The following is a 15,101-nucleotide window of genomic DNA, read 5'->3' on the forward strand; positions in this document are numbered from 1 at the left end:
CCGATCCCAAACTGTCAACAGCCTCTTTAAATATGCCATCTTGTCAATTACAAGCGAATGATGTTCTTTACACACGGGCCAAGTGAACTCCTTCCACTGTAAGAGGCGAGGCTGTTTTCCTTTTCAGTTTCAAAGCAAAGTGGCCCCCGGCTATCCGAAGTTTCGGAAACACACTTTTGCACGCGCCCCGGTCTTTCCCAAGCTGCTGCCATCTTGCTAATATCTCCTGGCTCCCTGGTAAGAAAGCTCAGCTGCCTCCATCCACCAGCAAAGGTGAGCATAATAGCTGTCATCAAAAATGCATTAGCAACAGCAGCCAGCTGCCAGTCCAGAAGAAACACAATGTTGCAGGCTGCGGAGAGATAGCTAGTCCTGGGCTGGGGAGCAAAGGACTCCGTGTGGCCCGAAAGCTTAGCATGTTGCCGGAGAACAGTTGCAGTGTGAGCGGAACGTAGATGATCCAGACCCAGGTGAGGTGGGCGTCTCGGAAGTCTTGTGGGGGGAAAGAATTGTCATTCAATCTCTTCTGCCTGGAGATGGGCTGGTTTGCCTCGGGGCCTAATGGAGGTTGGAGTCTCGTTTCTCGTTGCATCCAAAGGGGTATTGGCTTCCAAACTCTGCTTTCCGGATTGCACGCGACCACTGTTTGGGGCAGTATAGAAATATTTTAAATAAAAAATAAAATAAAATAACCTAAAAACATAGTATAGTGAGTAGAAGAAGCAAAAAGTTAAGGCTGTGAACATAAAACTGTATGTAAAAATTAACATTGGTATCAGAATGATACTGAGTATAAAGGGGGCAAGACAGAAAAATTGTGCGGGATATAAATGTAAAATAATAAAAATAATAATACAGAACGGTGTTAAATCTCATTCCATATTGTATTCTATACTATGTATGGCATCAGCACATCCAACAAGTGGATGCAACATACATACAGGCACTAAAGTGTTGAGTTACTAAATTCTAAACGAATTTTGCTAGATATGAGGCGAAACTGGCCACATTATAGGATCTAAAGTCATTCTGATCTGTCAAGAGGAAATGAAGATTAAAAAAGAATCAGTACAGCCAGGATATGCGCTAATATATGGGGAGAATGTCACGATAGTACCTACATACTGAGATTTCTCCTCACAACAACCCTGTGAAGTAGGTTAGGCTGAGAGAGAAGTGACTGGCCCAGAGTCACCCAGCAACTAGCAAGTATCATGGCTGAAGGGGGATTTGAACTCGGGTCTCCCCGGTCCTAGTCCAGCACTCTAACCATTACACCACGCTGGTTCAGTCAAGAGCACATGAGCCATCGTTTCGATCTCACCGGAGCCACAGGGACAAATACGCTTTCCGTCTGGGATCCTTTGATATCTTCCTTCCATCGCAAGGCATTGCATCAGGCCAATGTCAGAGCTCTGTGGTACTTTGGGAGTGTTAACTGGTTTAAATAGTTGGCAGGGGTAAAGCTCGCACTTTGATTGCCCCCAAAGACACCAACCGGGATGGAGCCCTGATCAGTTTGCCGCTCCCTCTCTCTTTCCCTTATTTTGACTCTGGCGCTTTCATAGCCCAAGGTTAGCAATGGGGTGGGTGGGGGGGGCAAAGGGCTGGCTGAAACCTTTCAAAAACGGAGCCGCGTTTGTCTGGTTTTACTTCCCAATGTGGGGGGCACGGCCCCATTTGCTAGCATTTCCACGCCCCCTGCATCTGATGTCAGACGCAGGGGCGTGCCAGCCTGGGTTCTTTGAACTCATGCGCACAATAGATGCTATGCCCCTGCTCAGCCAATCAAACTTTAGAGCAGCAAAATAAAACCCGGGATGAATACATGTGTCTTAACAGCACTTTAAAAACCTGCCAGAGATGGGAAGGCTCTTATCTCTGCAGGGAGCGCATTTCCAGAGCCTCGGGGTGGCAACAGAGAAGGCCCGTCCCTGAGTAGCCACCCGACGAGCCGGTGGCAACTGCAGACGGACCTCTGGCTGAATGGGAGCTCTAGTCAACATCGGCAGAGGGGATGCGGTTCCTTAGCCCAGGACCAGGGTGACCTTTTATTATATATTATTACTAGTGTTTTCAAGCCCGTTAAAATAACGGGCGCTAGTAGGGGAGAGTTCCTCCCCCCCTGCCCCACTTCCTCTTGCCCTTGCCCCTCCCCCCTGCCCCACTCCCTCCTGCCCTTGCCCCTCCCCCCTGCCACACTGTATGGAGCTTTGTCTGGTTTGGGGGGCGTGTGCTTGTGTGTTACTTTGTGTGGTAAATAACGGGCGCTAGTACCTCTTTTTTTTGTCGTTGTTTTCTTTATTCCTTCTCCCTCTCTCTCGCCCTCCTTGCCTTATTTGTTTTTTTGTTTGTCGGGCAGCCGGGCGGAGAGTTCTGCTGCCGCCGCAGCCCAGAATTCTCCCCAGTTCCTGTTTTGCCGCTTCCCGCCATTGCCGTCTCTGCTCTCCCGGTCTCCCCGCGGGCCCATCTTTTAACTCTTTACTTTTCTCCCCGCTGTTTTTTTTTTTTTTGGTTCCCCGCTGCCGCCTCAGCCCTCCTGGTTCCCTCGCTGCTGCCTCTGTCCTCCCGGTCCCCCTGCTGTTGCTCAACATGGCCGCCCGTGTCTGGACGGCCATATCTTTCTTGGGAAAGACACGGCCCGGAAAAGGACACGGGATCATGCTCAAGGCTTTTATTATAGAGGATTATATATTATTATTATTATTATTATTATTTATTATTTATTTCACTCTAATCCAGCACAGCTCTCTGCCAAAAAATCAGATTGGTACCTTTTGAGTAAGTTCCTAGTCCTCGTCTTTTTGCAGCCAAACACACTCCTCCCCTGCAACTGTGTTTCATTCTTAGGCTTTAATTCTCATGAGCGGATGCTTCTTGTGTCATGAGAGGAAGCGGCAGAGCAGCTTTTTTATTTTATTTATTTATTTTTACATTTTATATCCCGCTCTTCCTCCAAGGAGCCCAGAGCGGTGTACTACATACTTCGGTTTCTCCTCACAACAACCCTGTGAAGTAGGTTAGGCTGAGAGAGAAGGGACTGGCCCAGAGTCACCCAGCAAGTCTCGTGGCTGAAGGGGGATTTGAACTCGGGTCTCCCCGGTCCTAGTCCAGCACTCTAACCACTACACCACCCTGGCCTTTCTGGTTCTGCTTTCTCCACGCCGTGCGCCGGCTTGTGACAAAGATGGCGTGAGGCCACCCATAGTCAACGTCTACATTGATGGATGGCCTCACGCCATCTTTGTCGCCAGGTGTGGTGGCGATTCCTTGCCGATGGACCTTATCGCAGGCAAGCACAATAGCTCCTCTGAGGGGAAACCATGGCAACCGGCGTAGTCAGCCCGACCTACATCAGTCGCTGTCGCTTGAGCCCGTCTCTCTTCTCTTCTGCTGTTTTTCAATCTTGGCCCCTGTTGTACCATCCAAATGGGGAACAGGGGCTGCTTCCCACCCTTTCACAGAAGCTGCTTTGCTCACAGCTCCACTTTCTTCAAGCTTAATTAATGGATCTGTTGCCCTGCCCTTCCTCAAAGGAGCTCGGAGCTGCAGACATTGTTAAAGGTAAAGTGTGCCGTCAAGTTGATTTCGACTCCTGGTGCCTGCAGAGCCCTGTGGTGGTCTTTGGTAGAATACAGGAGGAGTTTGCCATGGCCTCCTCCCACGCAGTATGAGATGATGATGCCTTTCAGCATCTTCCTATATCACTGCTGCCCGATATAGTACAGCAGGGATTCGAACCGGCAACCTTCTGCTTGTTAGTCCAACATTTCCTCACTGCACCGCTTAAGATGACAAAGCAGACATTGTTACCCCTACCTTTTCTCTTAACAAAAACCCTCTAAGGTAGGTTAGGTTGAGAGATGATGACTGGGCTCAGGTCACCCAGGGAGTTTCATGGCTGAGTGAGGACACACACACACACACACACACACACACACACACACACACACACACACACACACGTTGGCTCAGGCAGACAAAATATTTTACTTATCAAGCTATGTTGGTACATTGCTCATCAGGACTTTATTCGCTTGTCACAGACTTGTAGAATATTGCCCTATCGCCATGTGGATTATTATTTTTTTTTAATATATGGCATGGGAGAAATAAAGGGATGGGGCTCCTTGGAGGAAGAGTGGGATATAAATATAAAATAAAAATAAAATAAAATAAAAAGGAGTTCAGAAATAATCCAAGACATTTAACTTGACATTTAGGGGACTTCCTAAGAAATCAGACAAAGATGGCTTAGTAACACATTTACAAGGTAAGAAGTCACCTAATGGCACAGCAGGGAAATGACTTGGCTAGCAAGCCAGAGGTTGCAGGTTTGAATCCCCGCCCCACCGGTACGTTTCTCAGACGATGGGAAACGCCTATATCGGGCAGCAGCGATATAGGAAGGTGCTGAAAAGCATCATCTCACACTGCGCAGGAGAAGGCAATTGTAAACCCCTCCTGTATTCTACCAAAGACAACCACAGGGCTCTGTGGGTGCCAGGAGTAGAAATCGACTTCTTGGCACACACTTTGCCTTTACTAAGAACAAGTATCCAGATCATTCTAGGAGTTGGAGAGCAAAGAGGAAAATCAGATCCCAAAATTGCAATATCACCTAGATGGAGGATCTGAATGGTGTGGGGTTGGGGTTGGGGATAGCTCAGTAGTCGAGCATCTGCCTTGCGTGCAGAAGGTCTCAGGTTCAGTCCCTGGCAGCATCTCCAGGTAGGCCTGAGAAAGACCCTTGAGCATGATGGAAACCCTGGTGAGCTGCTGCCATTCAGAGTAGACCACACTGAGTCCGATGGACCAATGGCTTGACTCGGGATAAAGTGTGTACCTATGTCAAATTTTACAATCAGTGCTAGAGATCAGCCACTGCAGAAACACACCTTGTTGATGGGGCAGCTGTACCATGTCTGAGCAAGGCATGTAGCAAAATCTGAAGAGGGCATATTCCCAAGAGGCAAAAATAGGGGCAGCCTCTGACCAGGCGCCCCAAATCCAGAGAACAGGGCAGAGGACTGTGGAGCATCTGTGAGCACCTTTAAGTCCAGGGCGGGCACCAGGTCAGGCAGCCAAGGGCAGCTGCCACGAAGAAAGACGGCCCCGCTGCCTCATTGTCTGCTTTATTGACTCCTCTTGGGCCGTGACGCAGGCAGCCATCATTGGCTGGATCAGCCCAGGAGGGACGAGGAAGCCGGCCTGAGGGGAAGCAACAGTTGTCAGGAGCCGCAGCGAGTGGGAGCGGGAAGTGCTGGAGCCAGCCGGGCGGCAACGGCACTGAGCATCTTTGTCCCTGGTGCTCAGTTTGGACCAGCGTTTCCACTAGACTGCAGCGCTGGGGTCCAGATGGCCTCCACTGCTTGCAGGGGGATGCCACGCCTGGGATGTTCAGACTTTCTGGATTGACACCGGCTTCAGGCAAAAGCCAGGCAGCCCCCAATTCCTTGGTGTCTCGAGGTAAGCCTTGCATAGGACCATCGTTTGATTTGGGTAGAACCATTTCCCCGGCCTCTTGCTCTTTCCCATAGATTCTCCATCTTGACTGATTTGATTGATTTAGTGCTGTCAAGTCGGGTGTCGACTCTTAGGGACCACATAGATAGATTCTTTCCAGGATGATCTGTCTTCAACTTGGCCTTTAAGGTCTCTCAGTGGTGCATCCATCGCTGTCGTGATTGAGTCCATCCACCTTGTTTCTGATCGTCCTCTTCCTCTCTTTCCTTCATCTTTCTCCAGCATTATGGATGACTCAAGGGAGCTGGGTTTTTGCATAATGTGTCCAAAGTATGATAGATTGAGCCTGGTCATTTGTGCCTCGAGTGAACCTTCTGGATCGATCTGTTCTATGATCCATTTGTTTGATTTCCTGGCTGTCCATGGTATCTTCAAAAGTCTTCTCCAGGACCAAAGTTCAAAAGTGTCAATACTTTTGCTGTCTTGCTTCTTCAAGGTCCAGTTTTCGCAACCACTCATGAGCTCTGCTCCAATACATCATGGGAACATAGGAAGCTGCTTTATACTGAGTCAGACCCTTGGTCCATCTAGCTCAGTCTTGTCTACACTGGCTGGCAGCAGCTCTCCAAGGTTTTCAGGCAGGAGCCTCTCCCAGCCCTGGCTGGAGATGCTGCCAGGGTTTGAACTGAGGACCTTCTGCATGCAAAGCAGATGCTCTACTGCTGATGCTCTATGGCCTCCATCCCCTGAGGGGAATATCTTCCGGTACTTCCTGCCTGCCACCTTTGCTCCTTCAGCACTGCCTGCCAAAGGTCTCCAGCTTCCTCAAATGACAGCCCTTTCTTCCCTCTTGCTGCCCCATATGCCTGGAAATGATTCTCTTTTGTGTAGTTAGTAGGGATAGACATAATTCTGTTTGCTGTGAGGAAATGAATTCCAAAGCCACTAGGTGCCACTGTCTTGCCACACAATTGTTAGGAACAACATACTGCTTTATACTGAGTCAGACCATTGATCCATCTAGCGGATCCAGAGGAGGTGCCAGAGCCGGCCTCCGTCTCCTCCTGAGTAAGCCCATTAGGAGGGAGGCCCTGAGAAGCCAAGTGGGCATTTTGTTTCCAGTGGCACTTAGGAAGCTGCCTTATATGGAGTCAGACCATTGATCCATCTAGCGGATCTAGAGGAGATGACAGAGCTGGCCTCCGTCTCCTCCTGAGTAAGCCCATTAGGAGGGAGGCCTTGAGAAGCCAAGTGGGCATTTTGTCTCCAGTGGCACTTAGGAAGCTGTCTTATATGGAGTCAGACCATTGATCCATCTAGCTCAGAATTCTCTACACTGACCGGCAGTGGCTCTCCAAGGTTACTCCAAGGAGTCTCTCCCAGCACTACCTGGAGATGTTGCTAGAGATTGAACCTGGGACATTCTTCAGGAAGGTAGATGCTTTATCACTGAGCCAGCACACCTGCATTCCTGTAGGCTTGATTCTAGCTGTGTGCGTGTGCGTACAAGCAAGAACACACTTTTATAATTAGTTTATCCTTTCCATCTATGTCTTCATTTTCTAATGTTATGTTATGCCAGGACCTGCTAAGGAAATGTAACCTCGCTATGGAAGAATACCTGTCTATCCATCACTATGCATTGAGGAACTGGGTCTAGTGACAGAGTAGTAATTAACAACTCATATTTTTCGGTCTGGTTTTCTAAAACCAAGAAGACTAATTCCATGGCATCTTATTGTCAAAACCTAACTCACTCGCAGATACACAGGGCCTTTATTGAGGATGGGTTTCAGGTGATACCCTACTTCGAAGGGAGATATCTAGGCATCCCTAAGGTGGAACGGGAATGTATCTATGGCTGTATCCAAGTGGAAGATGTTGTGCTCTCTTTGTTGGTTAGCCTTCTATATGTCACCTAAGGAGGAAAGTTCTGCTGCCTTTTCTCCTGCAATACCCAGAAAAGAGCTTAGAGGTTATTGTGTGAGATGACAACCAGCCATATATAACTTCTATGGTTTCCTTATTTGCTCTACCTTCAAAGAAAGTATGGGCTTGTTACATTCAAAATCTTAATAGTTAGTCATGGCATTATATTTAAAAATTAAGATCTGCGCAGGAGAGGAGAGCTGGTCTTTTTTTATTGTGAGGTTTAGATATTTATTTTATTTTATTTAAAATATTTCTATACCACTCAAAACTTGTGTGTCTGGGCAGTTTACAATTAAAAATTGTAAAAATTGTAACTGAAAGATACCGCCTTTCATAAAATTATCCCAAGGCAGATTTTGTGGTAGCAAGCATGAATTGTCCCCTTTGTTAAGCAGGATCCGCCCCGGTTTGCATGTGAATAGGAGACTCCATGTGTGAGCACTGTAAGATATTCCCATTTGGGAATAGGGCCACTCTGGAAAGAGCACCTGCATGCTTGCATGTAGAAAGTTCCAAGTTCCCTCCCTGCCAGCATCTCAGAGATTGGTCTGAGAGAAACTCCTGCTTGCAACCTTGGAGAAGCCGCTGCCAGTCTGTGTAGATGATACTGAGCTGGATGGATCAAAGGTCTGACTTGGTATAAGGCCTTCCCAATTTTGAAGGCCTTCCCAAAGGACATTGTAAGCCCACCAGGAGCCCTGGAGGAGCAGGCAGGCTAAGAAGATCCTGCAAAACAGCTCACGTGACTCCCCCTCTGGAATGTAATTGTACCCGCCTTCCTTCAGGTTACCTTGCAGCTCTGTCCTGTCCTTCGGGTGTCCTTCCCTGACGCCTTCCTGCTCTAATGTCTCCTGAGATGCTTGAAAGAAGAGACAAGGTGTCAAATAGCAGAATGCTCTTCCAGGAGCATAACTGAATTAAGCCTGGAGTAGCAATAGCCATCTTTTTCTTTTTTTAAGTAAAGGTATGGTTACTGCGGAATCTGCCTGTAGCCAGACATGTTGTTTTGCACAAAGGAACGCTGCTTTAAGAGTTGCTTGTGGCAGGAGTGTAGACATACAGCCAGTGGCACACCTAGGCATTTTGGGAGCCCGGACCTGAAGGGCTTTGGAGGGGTCCCCCCATGAGCCCCACCTCGCTTTAGGGAAAGCTGGGGGAAATTATTTTTTGGAGGGAGGGAAAAAAGAACCTGTATTTCACACGGCGCGTGTACACCACTCCCCAGGGGCCTCCCGCTGTCCTGGGGTGCCTCTCCAAAAGCCCCTCAATCCTTTCCTGCTGATCTTTCCCTGGTTTTGCCACCATGTGTCCAGGCAAGGGGTGGGGAGGTGAGGTCCGAGCGGGCCTCCCTGTGGTGGCGGAGGCGGCTGGTGGGCCTGACCAAGCACAAGCAAGACGCTTCTGCGAGTCTCGAGCGTCAAAGCCCTCCCCAGTACATTTGGAGGCCCCCAATGCTGAGTACCGGACGTGATCCCGGAAGTCCTTTCCTCCCAAACGCCACTGCATATACAGCCAGTGGATTAGGCAGAGCATCCTCTGGATTTCAGATTCGGTTTGGCGAAGAAGGAGCATTCGCACCAAGTGGTTTCTCCTGCATTGCAAGGGACTATCTGTTGCCAGGGAGGCGAGCTGGTCTTGTGGCAGCAAGCATGCATTTTCCCTTTTGCTAAGCAGGTTCTACCCTGGCTTGCATTTGAATGGGAGACTACATGTGTGAGCACTGGAAGATGTTCCCCTTAGGGGATGGGGCTGCTTTGGGAAGAACATAGGTTCCAAGTTCCCTCCCTGGCAGCATCTCTAGATAGGGCTGAGAGAGACTCCTGCCTGTAACTTTGGAGAAGCCACTGCCAGTCTGTGTAGGCAATACTGAGCTCGCTGGACCAAGGGTCTGATTTGGTATATGGCAACTTCTTTTGTCCATATGTTCCTATTTGTTGGATGCAGTTTGGCAGAGCTGGAAAAATGAAGAGGATGGTCATCTCTGAGTCCCCTTTCTTCTTCCTTCCTCTGACTTCCTTTAAAACCTCTTTATTTCTTCTTCATGAAGAAATCTCCATGCAGAGACGGAGCGGCCCACTTACATTATTCATATGGACATGAGCCCAGGAGATACGGTTACATTCCAACTGCACAGTGACTATCCCTTAACTTCTTAACTCCCGGCACCCTGCATAAAGCACAAAGCAGAAGACGGGGACGAAAAAGCTGCCGACTGGTAGAATGTGATGGAATTCCGATGAGAAGGAGAACACTATTCCTCTAAAAACCAAGTTGGGGAAAAGCTTCCAGAAGATGAATTGTGGAGGCCATGTCTGCTGTGGGTTCGATCATACATTAAATCTTTCCAGGGCAGTGAAGAACTAAGGAGGTCAACAGTGCATCGGTCGGAGGGAAGGAAGAGTACAAGCAATGGCTTGCCCAACCTAATCAAAAGGTAAATGAAAGCAAGACAGTTATCTCTGTTTCTGAACCTCATTGCCATGAAGAAGGCCCTTAAAGCAGGGGAAAGCATGTCCCCGTTGCTGCTATAAAGACATTTCAGGGTGGCTTAAAGATTGAAGAGGTGGCAGAAACATGTGGCTTTGGCACTGAGACTTTGTCATCACTGCTCTGAGGGAAGGATTCTCCTTCTCTTCCTTCTCCTCTGCCTCCCCATGGATGCTCTTGTCCACCTCTGCCCAAGGGCAGATTCCATCGCCAAGCCACAGGTGCAAAGGAGAGGATGAGCCTCCACCACTGAGGAGATGCCTAGGAAAGGGAAAGATGAAGGGAAAGGCGGGAAAGGGAAGAAGGGCAAGGCCGCCACTGAGGAGGAGGAAGCGTCGGAAGCGGATGTTGCCGAGGAGAGTGAGGTGGCCAGCGAGGTGGCACAGGAAGAGGAGCTGGTGGAGGAAGACGATCCCAAGAAGAAGAAAGGGAAGGACAAGAAAGTGGCAGCCAAAGATGCAAAGAAGCAACTTAAAGGGACTTCCAAGCTGGTCATGGGCCTGGCAACCGACGAAGCCAAGAAGAAGAAGGGAGCCAAGAAGGATGCCAAAGCCCAGCTGAAAGGAGCCACCAAGGCCATGGCCATTGCCAAGAAGGAGCCGGCAGCACCGCCTAAGAAAAAGCGGAGTCTGAAGAGCACCTCCAAGCTTTTCATGGGCTTCAAGAGGTTGGGCCTCAAGCGGCCCAAGAAAGGCCAGTTCAAGAACACCTCCCGCTTCTTCTGGGGGCTGAAGAAACACAGCACCGAGAAGAAGAAGAAGAAACAGAAGAACAAGGCGGTGCTGAAATCCACCTCCAACCTCATGATGCGCTTTAAGTCTCTCGGGAAGAACAAGACGAAGTCGAAGAAGAAAGAGACGCCCGGCAGTGGGACGAAAAAGCCGGCGTTCATGTTGATACGGCTGGGAGGTGGCGGGAAAACAGATCAGAAGGCCAAAGGAGGCGGGGTCTTTGGCAGCCTGTTCCAAAGGAAGAAGCCGAATGAAAACTTCAAGCCCCGGGCCCAGATTATTAGCAAAGTGGCTGCTGCCACCAGCTGGCTAACCAGAAGGTTCCTGGCCCGACGCGGGAGGTACATGTATGACGAGAGGGTTGCCAACGAGGCCTGGCTGACCCGAATCGGAGCCAAGAAGCTTCCCTTTCCCTCCGGGGATGAGGTTTTGAGGCATCGCGCAAACATGAGGAAGGGTCCCAGGAGCAGTGAGATTTATGGCCACTCCCAGGAAGAATTTGGCTACTGGGACAACTTGGATTCTGCTGCTCCGCTTGATTACTACGATGGCTACCAAGGAGATGGCATTTATGTCCCGCAGGAGCCTTCCCCATATGGCTATTCGGAGCAATACAGCAGGCTTCCAGCAGATGAACAATACGGGCCGTTTGAGGAACCGGTGGACTACTATGGCCCCCTGCCCCAAGACCAATATGGCTACAACTACGAAGAGCAAGGGTATGAACCCAGTACTGGTTATTCACCCTACGAACCTTATGATGACTACAGGAGTGGTTTCGAAGAGCCCCCAGGACTGCCTGGTCCCCTTTACACAGGGGAAGAGGAAATGGAGTATCCCGAGGATATGTACCCTTTGCAGGAGGTCGGCGATGGTGAGCATGAATGGCCACCTCACATCCAGTCCTCATACAATCCCTATGCCCATCCACTGAACGACATTGCAGAGATGGATGAGGCAGAGGGAGTAGATGAAGAAACAGGGGATTATCCATTTGGCTTGTCTAATTTTTCCTTTTTTGAACAGCAAGGGATCGGGAAAAGTTTTGCTCCTAAGCTGTCCTTAAATAAGAATTTCCGGCTCTTCCCAAGGCCCCAGGTGAAGTTGTTTGGCATGGAAAAGCTTGATGTCCCCCTCCTTCCTTCCCCACACATCTGGGATCAAGAGGAGGAAGAGGAAGAAGATTTGGAGCCCTTGACTTCTCCTTTTGCTCAGGCTGATGATGGGAATCTGGAACCTTCCAGGTCACCTGGGACCATCTCAAAGCTGTTGTCTGGCAGTTTTGTGAAGAAGCTCCAAAAAGGATTCTCCTCAAACCCAACCCAAACAAATGTAGGACTAGGTACAAGCAAGCGAGGTGTCTCCCCAAGAGAATGTGGAAGCCCTCTGGGGCAGTTTCTCCAAAAATCCCTCACACAACCCAAACCCATCCTAAAGCACCGTGGGAATGAAGGGACAAAGAGGCCTCCAACCCCTTCCCCGATTAGGAAAGCCCTGTCTTCGTTGTTCAGTGAGAGCAGATCGATGGAGCCATCTTCTCCTCATCTAGAAACTCGGAACTTGGGGATGCCCAGTTCCACCTCTTCCCCAAAATCTATGCGGCAGTTTGGGGGTTCAGAGAAGCATAGCTTCCCTCTTCCTTCTTCACATCCTGCCGCAAAATTACGCAACGCCCTTCAGGAAGAGCTGCAGAACACACTTGGGTTTGACAGCTCATCTTCCTACAAAAAGCCACCCCATGGCCTTCCCTTGCCTGGGAGGAAATTCAGCCAAACAGCCATGAACGGCAACAACTCCCAAGGGCCCACTTCACCTCAGTTTCCCCAAAGGCAAAACCCATCCTCTTCTCTGCAAAGTTCGAGATCATTCGGCTTGAACAGGTCGCCAATGGACTTCCACACGCCCCAGGCAGGTAATCCTTTCCAGCAATGGCCTGGTGGTCATGTGTCTTCGCAGGGGCCTCCCTCGTGGTCCACAATGGGGCCTGAAAACCCTTCCTTCAAAGGGAGGGGTTCGCTCACTCCTTCTTTGGGGAGAATGGCCCCCGCACCAGTAGAGGAACCCCCTGTTCCGTTACGGAAGCCAGCTGGTGGAGGGAAGCCGCCCCAAGATTTCAAGTTCAAACGGCCATCTTTCTCTGAGCCAAAAGCGCCGAATCCATTTGCAGGTCGACGGAACCCATCGTCCTCTAGTTTAGGGACAGTCCACAGCCTGAGGAGTGAGGCCCCTTTCCGGGCGTCACCGTCTCAGCTTTCCCTCCAGTCCAATGCTTCCAGGTTTCATGATCCTGCCCTAACTATGACCGCTGGGAGGTACACTCCAGCAGGATTCAGTAATCCCACTCCGCCATCGCCTCAGCCCTCCCTCCGGCATTTTGGGCCACCTCAGATCCCCAGTTCCCCACGGCTTTTGCACAGAATGAGCCGTTCCGCCATGGCGGCCCATGGGAGGCTCCCGCAGGCATGGAACAGGCAGCCCGAGCCTCCAACCAAAGCGGTGAAGCCGTTAATGAGGAACCAGTTTATGATGCAGTTTGGTCCCCAGTCTCCTGTCTTGCCTGCAAGGAGCAACTCCCCTCACATGCTGACCCGGCAAGGGAGCCGCCGGTTCACCATCCGAGAGTCTCCCCTAGATGCAATGCCTCATGTCCATCCTTTCGATGATGCCTGTGGGCCAGGAGTGGCCCAGTGGCCGCCACATCAGAGATGGGACCACGCTGCTGCAAGCGGGATGCCCTCACCACAGATGGGAGCGGTCGGGAGCCTGGGGGGCATTTCGAGTTTGCATCCACCCCCAAGTCCTGCTCCCGGCACCCCAAAGGCCTTCCTGCAGCGCATTGGCCAACCTCTGGCTGGAATGGCACCGCCTGCTTCCTCCAGGATTGTGGGCAGCATGGGAGAAGAGAATCCATACCTGGCGTCGTTTGCTCAGCCTCCGGGATTGTCACCTGCTCGTTCCAGGCACCCCTTCTCACAGTGTCCTCCTTCTCCTACTCCGTCACTGAAGCACATGGGAGAGTCACTGACGCCAACACTGGGACGTAACGTTATGGGTGGCAATTTGCCCTATGGTAGCCCCAGCGCTCTGCGAAGGAGACCAGACCTCAGTCCCTTATCCCAACGAGCGGTTTCGTTTGGAGGGCCCAATGCCATGGGGAGAGGGGGGCCCAACTTTGGTGGGCCACCACCCTTTCAAGATCCGTATAACAGACTCGGCAGACCGGGACCCGCCCCTTTGACTGCGGAGATGCTAGGAAACATCATGGACGACGGCATGGGGAGATACGCGGTGGTCATGCCCCAGGTTCATCAGCGGATGGCATCCTCCTTCAGGGGGTCGCCCCGGATGCAAAACCAGCCCTGGTCTGACTATCACACTGTGACGGTTCATGGGATGCCAGACGACTGGTCCTCGGCAAAGCTCTACCAACAGCCTCCTGCGGAGAACCTGAGCCGGCAATCTTCCCGACGAGGGACGAAGAGCGTGGCGTGGTATCTGACGCGGGGAACGTCCATGCACGACTACGAATATGCCAGGTCAAGCAAGAATTGGCAGTGTAAGGTAATTCCAAACGTCCTGATCAGATCTGATGATGGGTGAGGCAGGAGAAACTCTTCAGGAATATATGAATGTATATGTGGACTGCTTTATACTGAGTCAGATCATGGGTTCATTTAGGTCAGTACTGTCCACCCTGAGCAGCTTTGGTTCTTTGGGGTTTTAGGCAGGAGTCTCTCCATGTCTCTCAGTGTAGTCTAGGGCAGGGATCCTCAACGTTGGGCCCCCAGATGTTTTTGGACTTCAACTCCCAGCATCCTCAGCTGCAGTGGCCTTTGGCTGGGGATTCTGGGAGTTGAAGTCCAAGAACATCTGGGGGCCCAACGTTGAGGATCCCTGGTCTAGGGCACCAGTCCTTGGGAGGCAGGGCGCATGAACAGTGCCAGAATATAGCACTGCCCATTATTCTTTCTTTCCCTCTTGTATTGCACCCCAGAAGTACTGCACAGTGGAGTAAGGATGGGAGACGGAATCCTGCCTCCTGCTCCCCCAAAGGCCTGCACATTCAGCTTATGCTAGTCTCATGAGCTGTGCTGCTTCTCTCGAATATGAATTGTCCGCCTCAGCATTCATGTCCAAAGCAGGGGCGTAACTATAATAGGGCAAGGGGAGACAGTTGTCTGGGGGCCCCCCCACAGAGGCAAGTCACATGACTGACTCCCCCAGCCGCGCACCCGCCCGGGCTTCCTTCAGTGGTATCCATCCTCCGAAACTGATCTGAGTGTTAAGACCTGGAGCTACCAGAACAGCAGGTCTTTCTCTAGGACCATTGCATGACTTGCATTGTCAGGCATGGCTCGTGAACTCTCCTCCACGGGGGTGGGGGGCAGCTTTTTTAAGGTAAACGGAGCCGCGGGGGCTGCTGGGCAGCACGGAGCACCAGCTCCGTTTACCTTAAAGAAGCTGCCCACCACCACCACCCCCGGA

The 15,101-nt window shown here is 50.8% G+C and overlaps 1 protein-coding gene across 12 annotated transcripts in view; it reads left to right on the forward strand.

The window, feature by feature from the left end:
- The first annotated feature begins 1,248 nt into the window (after positions 1–1,248).
- MYO15A (myosin XVA) overlaps positions 1,249–15,101 on the forward strand; it is a 92,397-nt gene continuing 78,544 nt past the window's right edge. For 6 of the 12 annotated variants that reach the window (XR_008312008.1, XR_008312009.1, XM_053276475.1 and 3 more), the window contains exon 1: positions 9,279–14,177. Coding sequence is in view for 5 of the 12 variants with exons in the window: in XM_053276475.1 (XP_053132450.1) it covers positions 10,143–14,177 (4,035 nt within the window). In the remaining 7 variants the exon portion in view is untranslated. Of the gene's footprint in view, positions 1,407–1,613; positions 2,044–2,225; positions 2,257–2,278; positions 2,782–3,469; positions 3,565–6,879; positions 6,901–9,278; positions 14,178–15,101 lie in introns of those variants that run through there. The other 6 variants (XM_053276480.1, XM_053276481.1, XM_053276483.1 and 3 more) reach the window with 6 other exon arrangements.

This window comes from Hemicordylus capensis, chromosome 13, assembly GCF_027244095.1.
Source record: "Hemicordylus capensis ecotype Gifberg chromosome 13, rHemCap1.1.pri, whole genome shotgun sequence".
NCBI lineage: Eukaryota > Metazoa > Chordata > Lepidosauria > Squamata > Cordylidae > Hemicordylus > Hemicordylus capensis.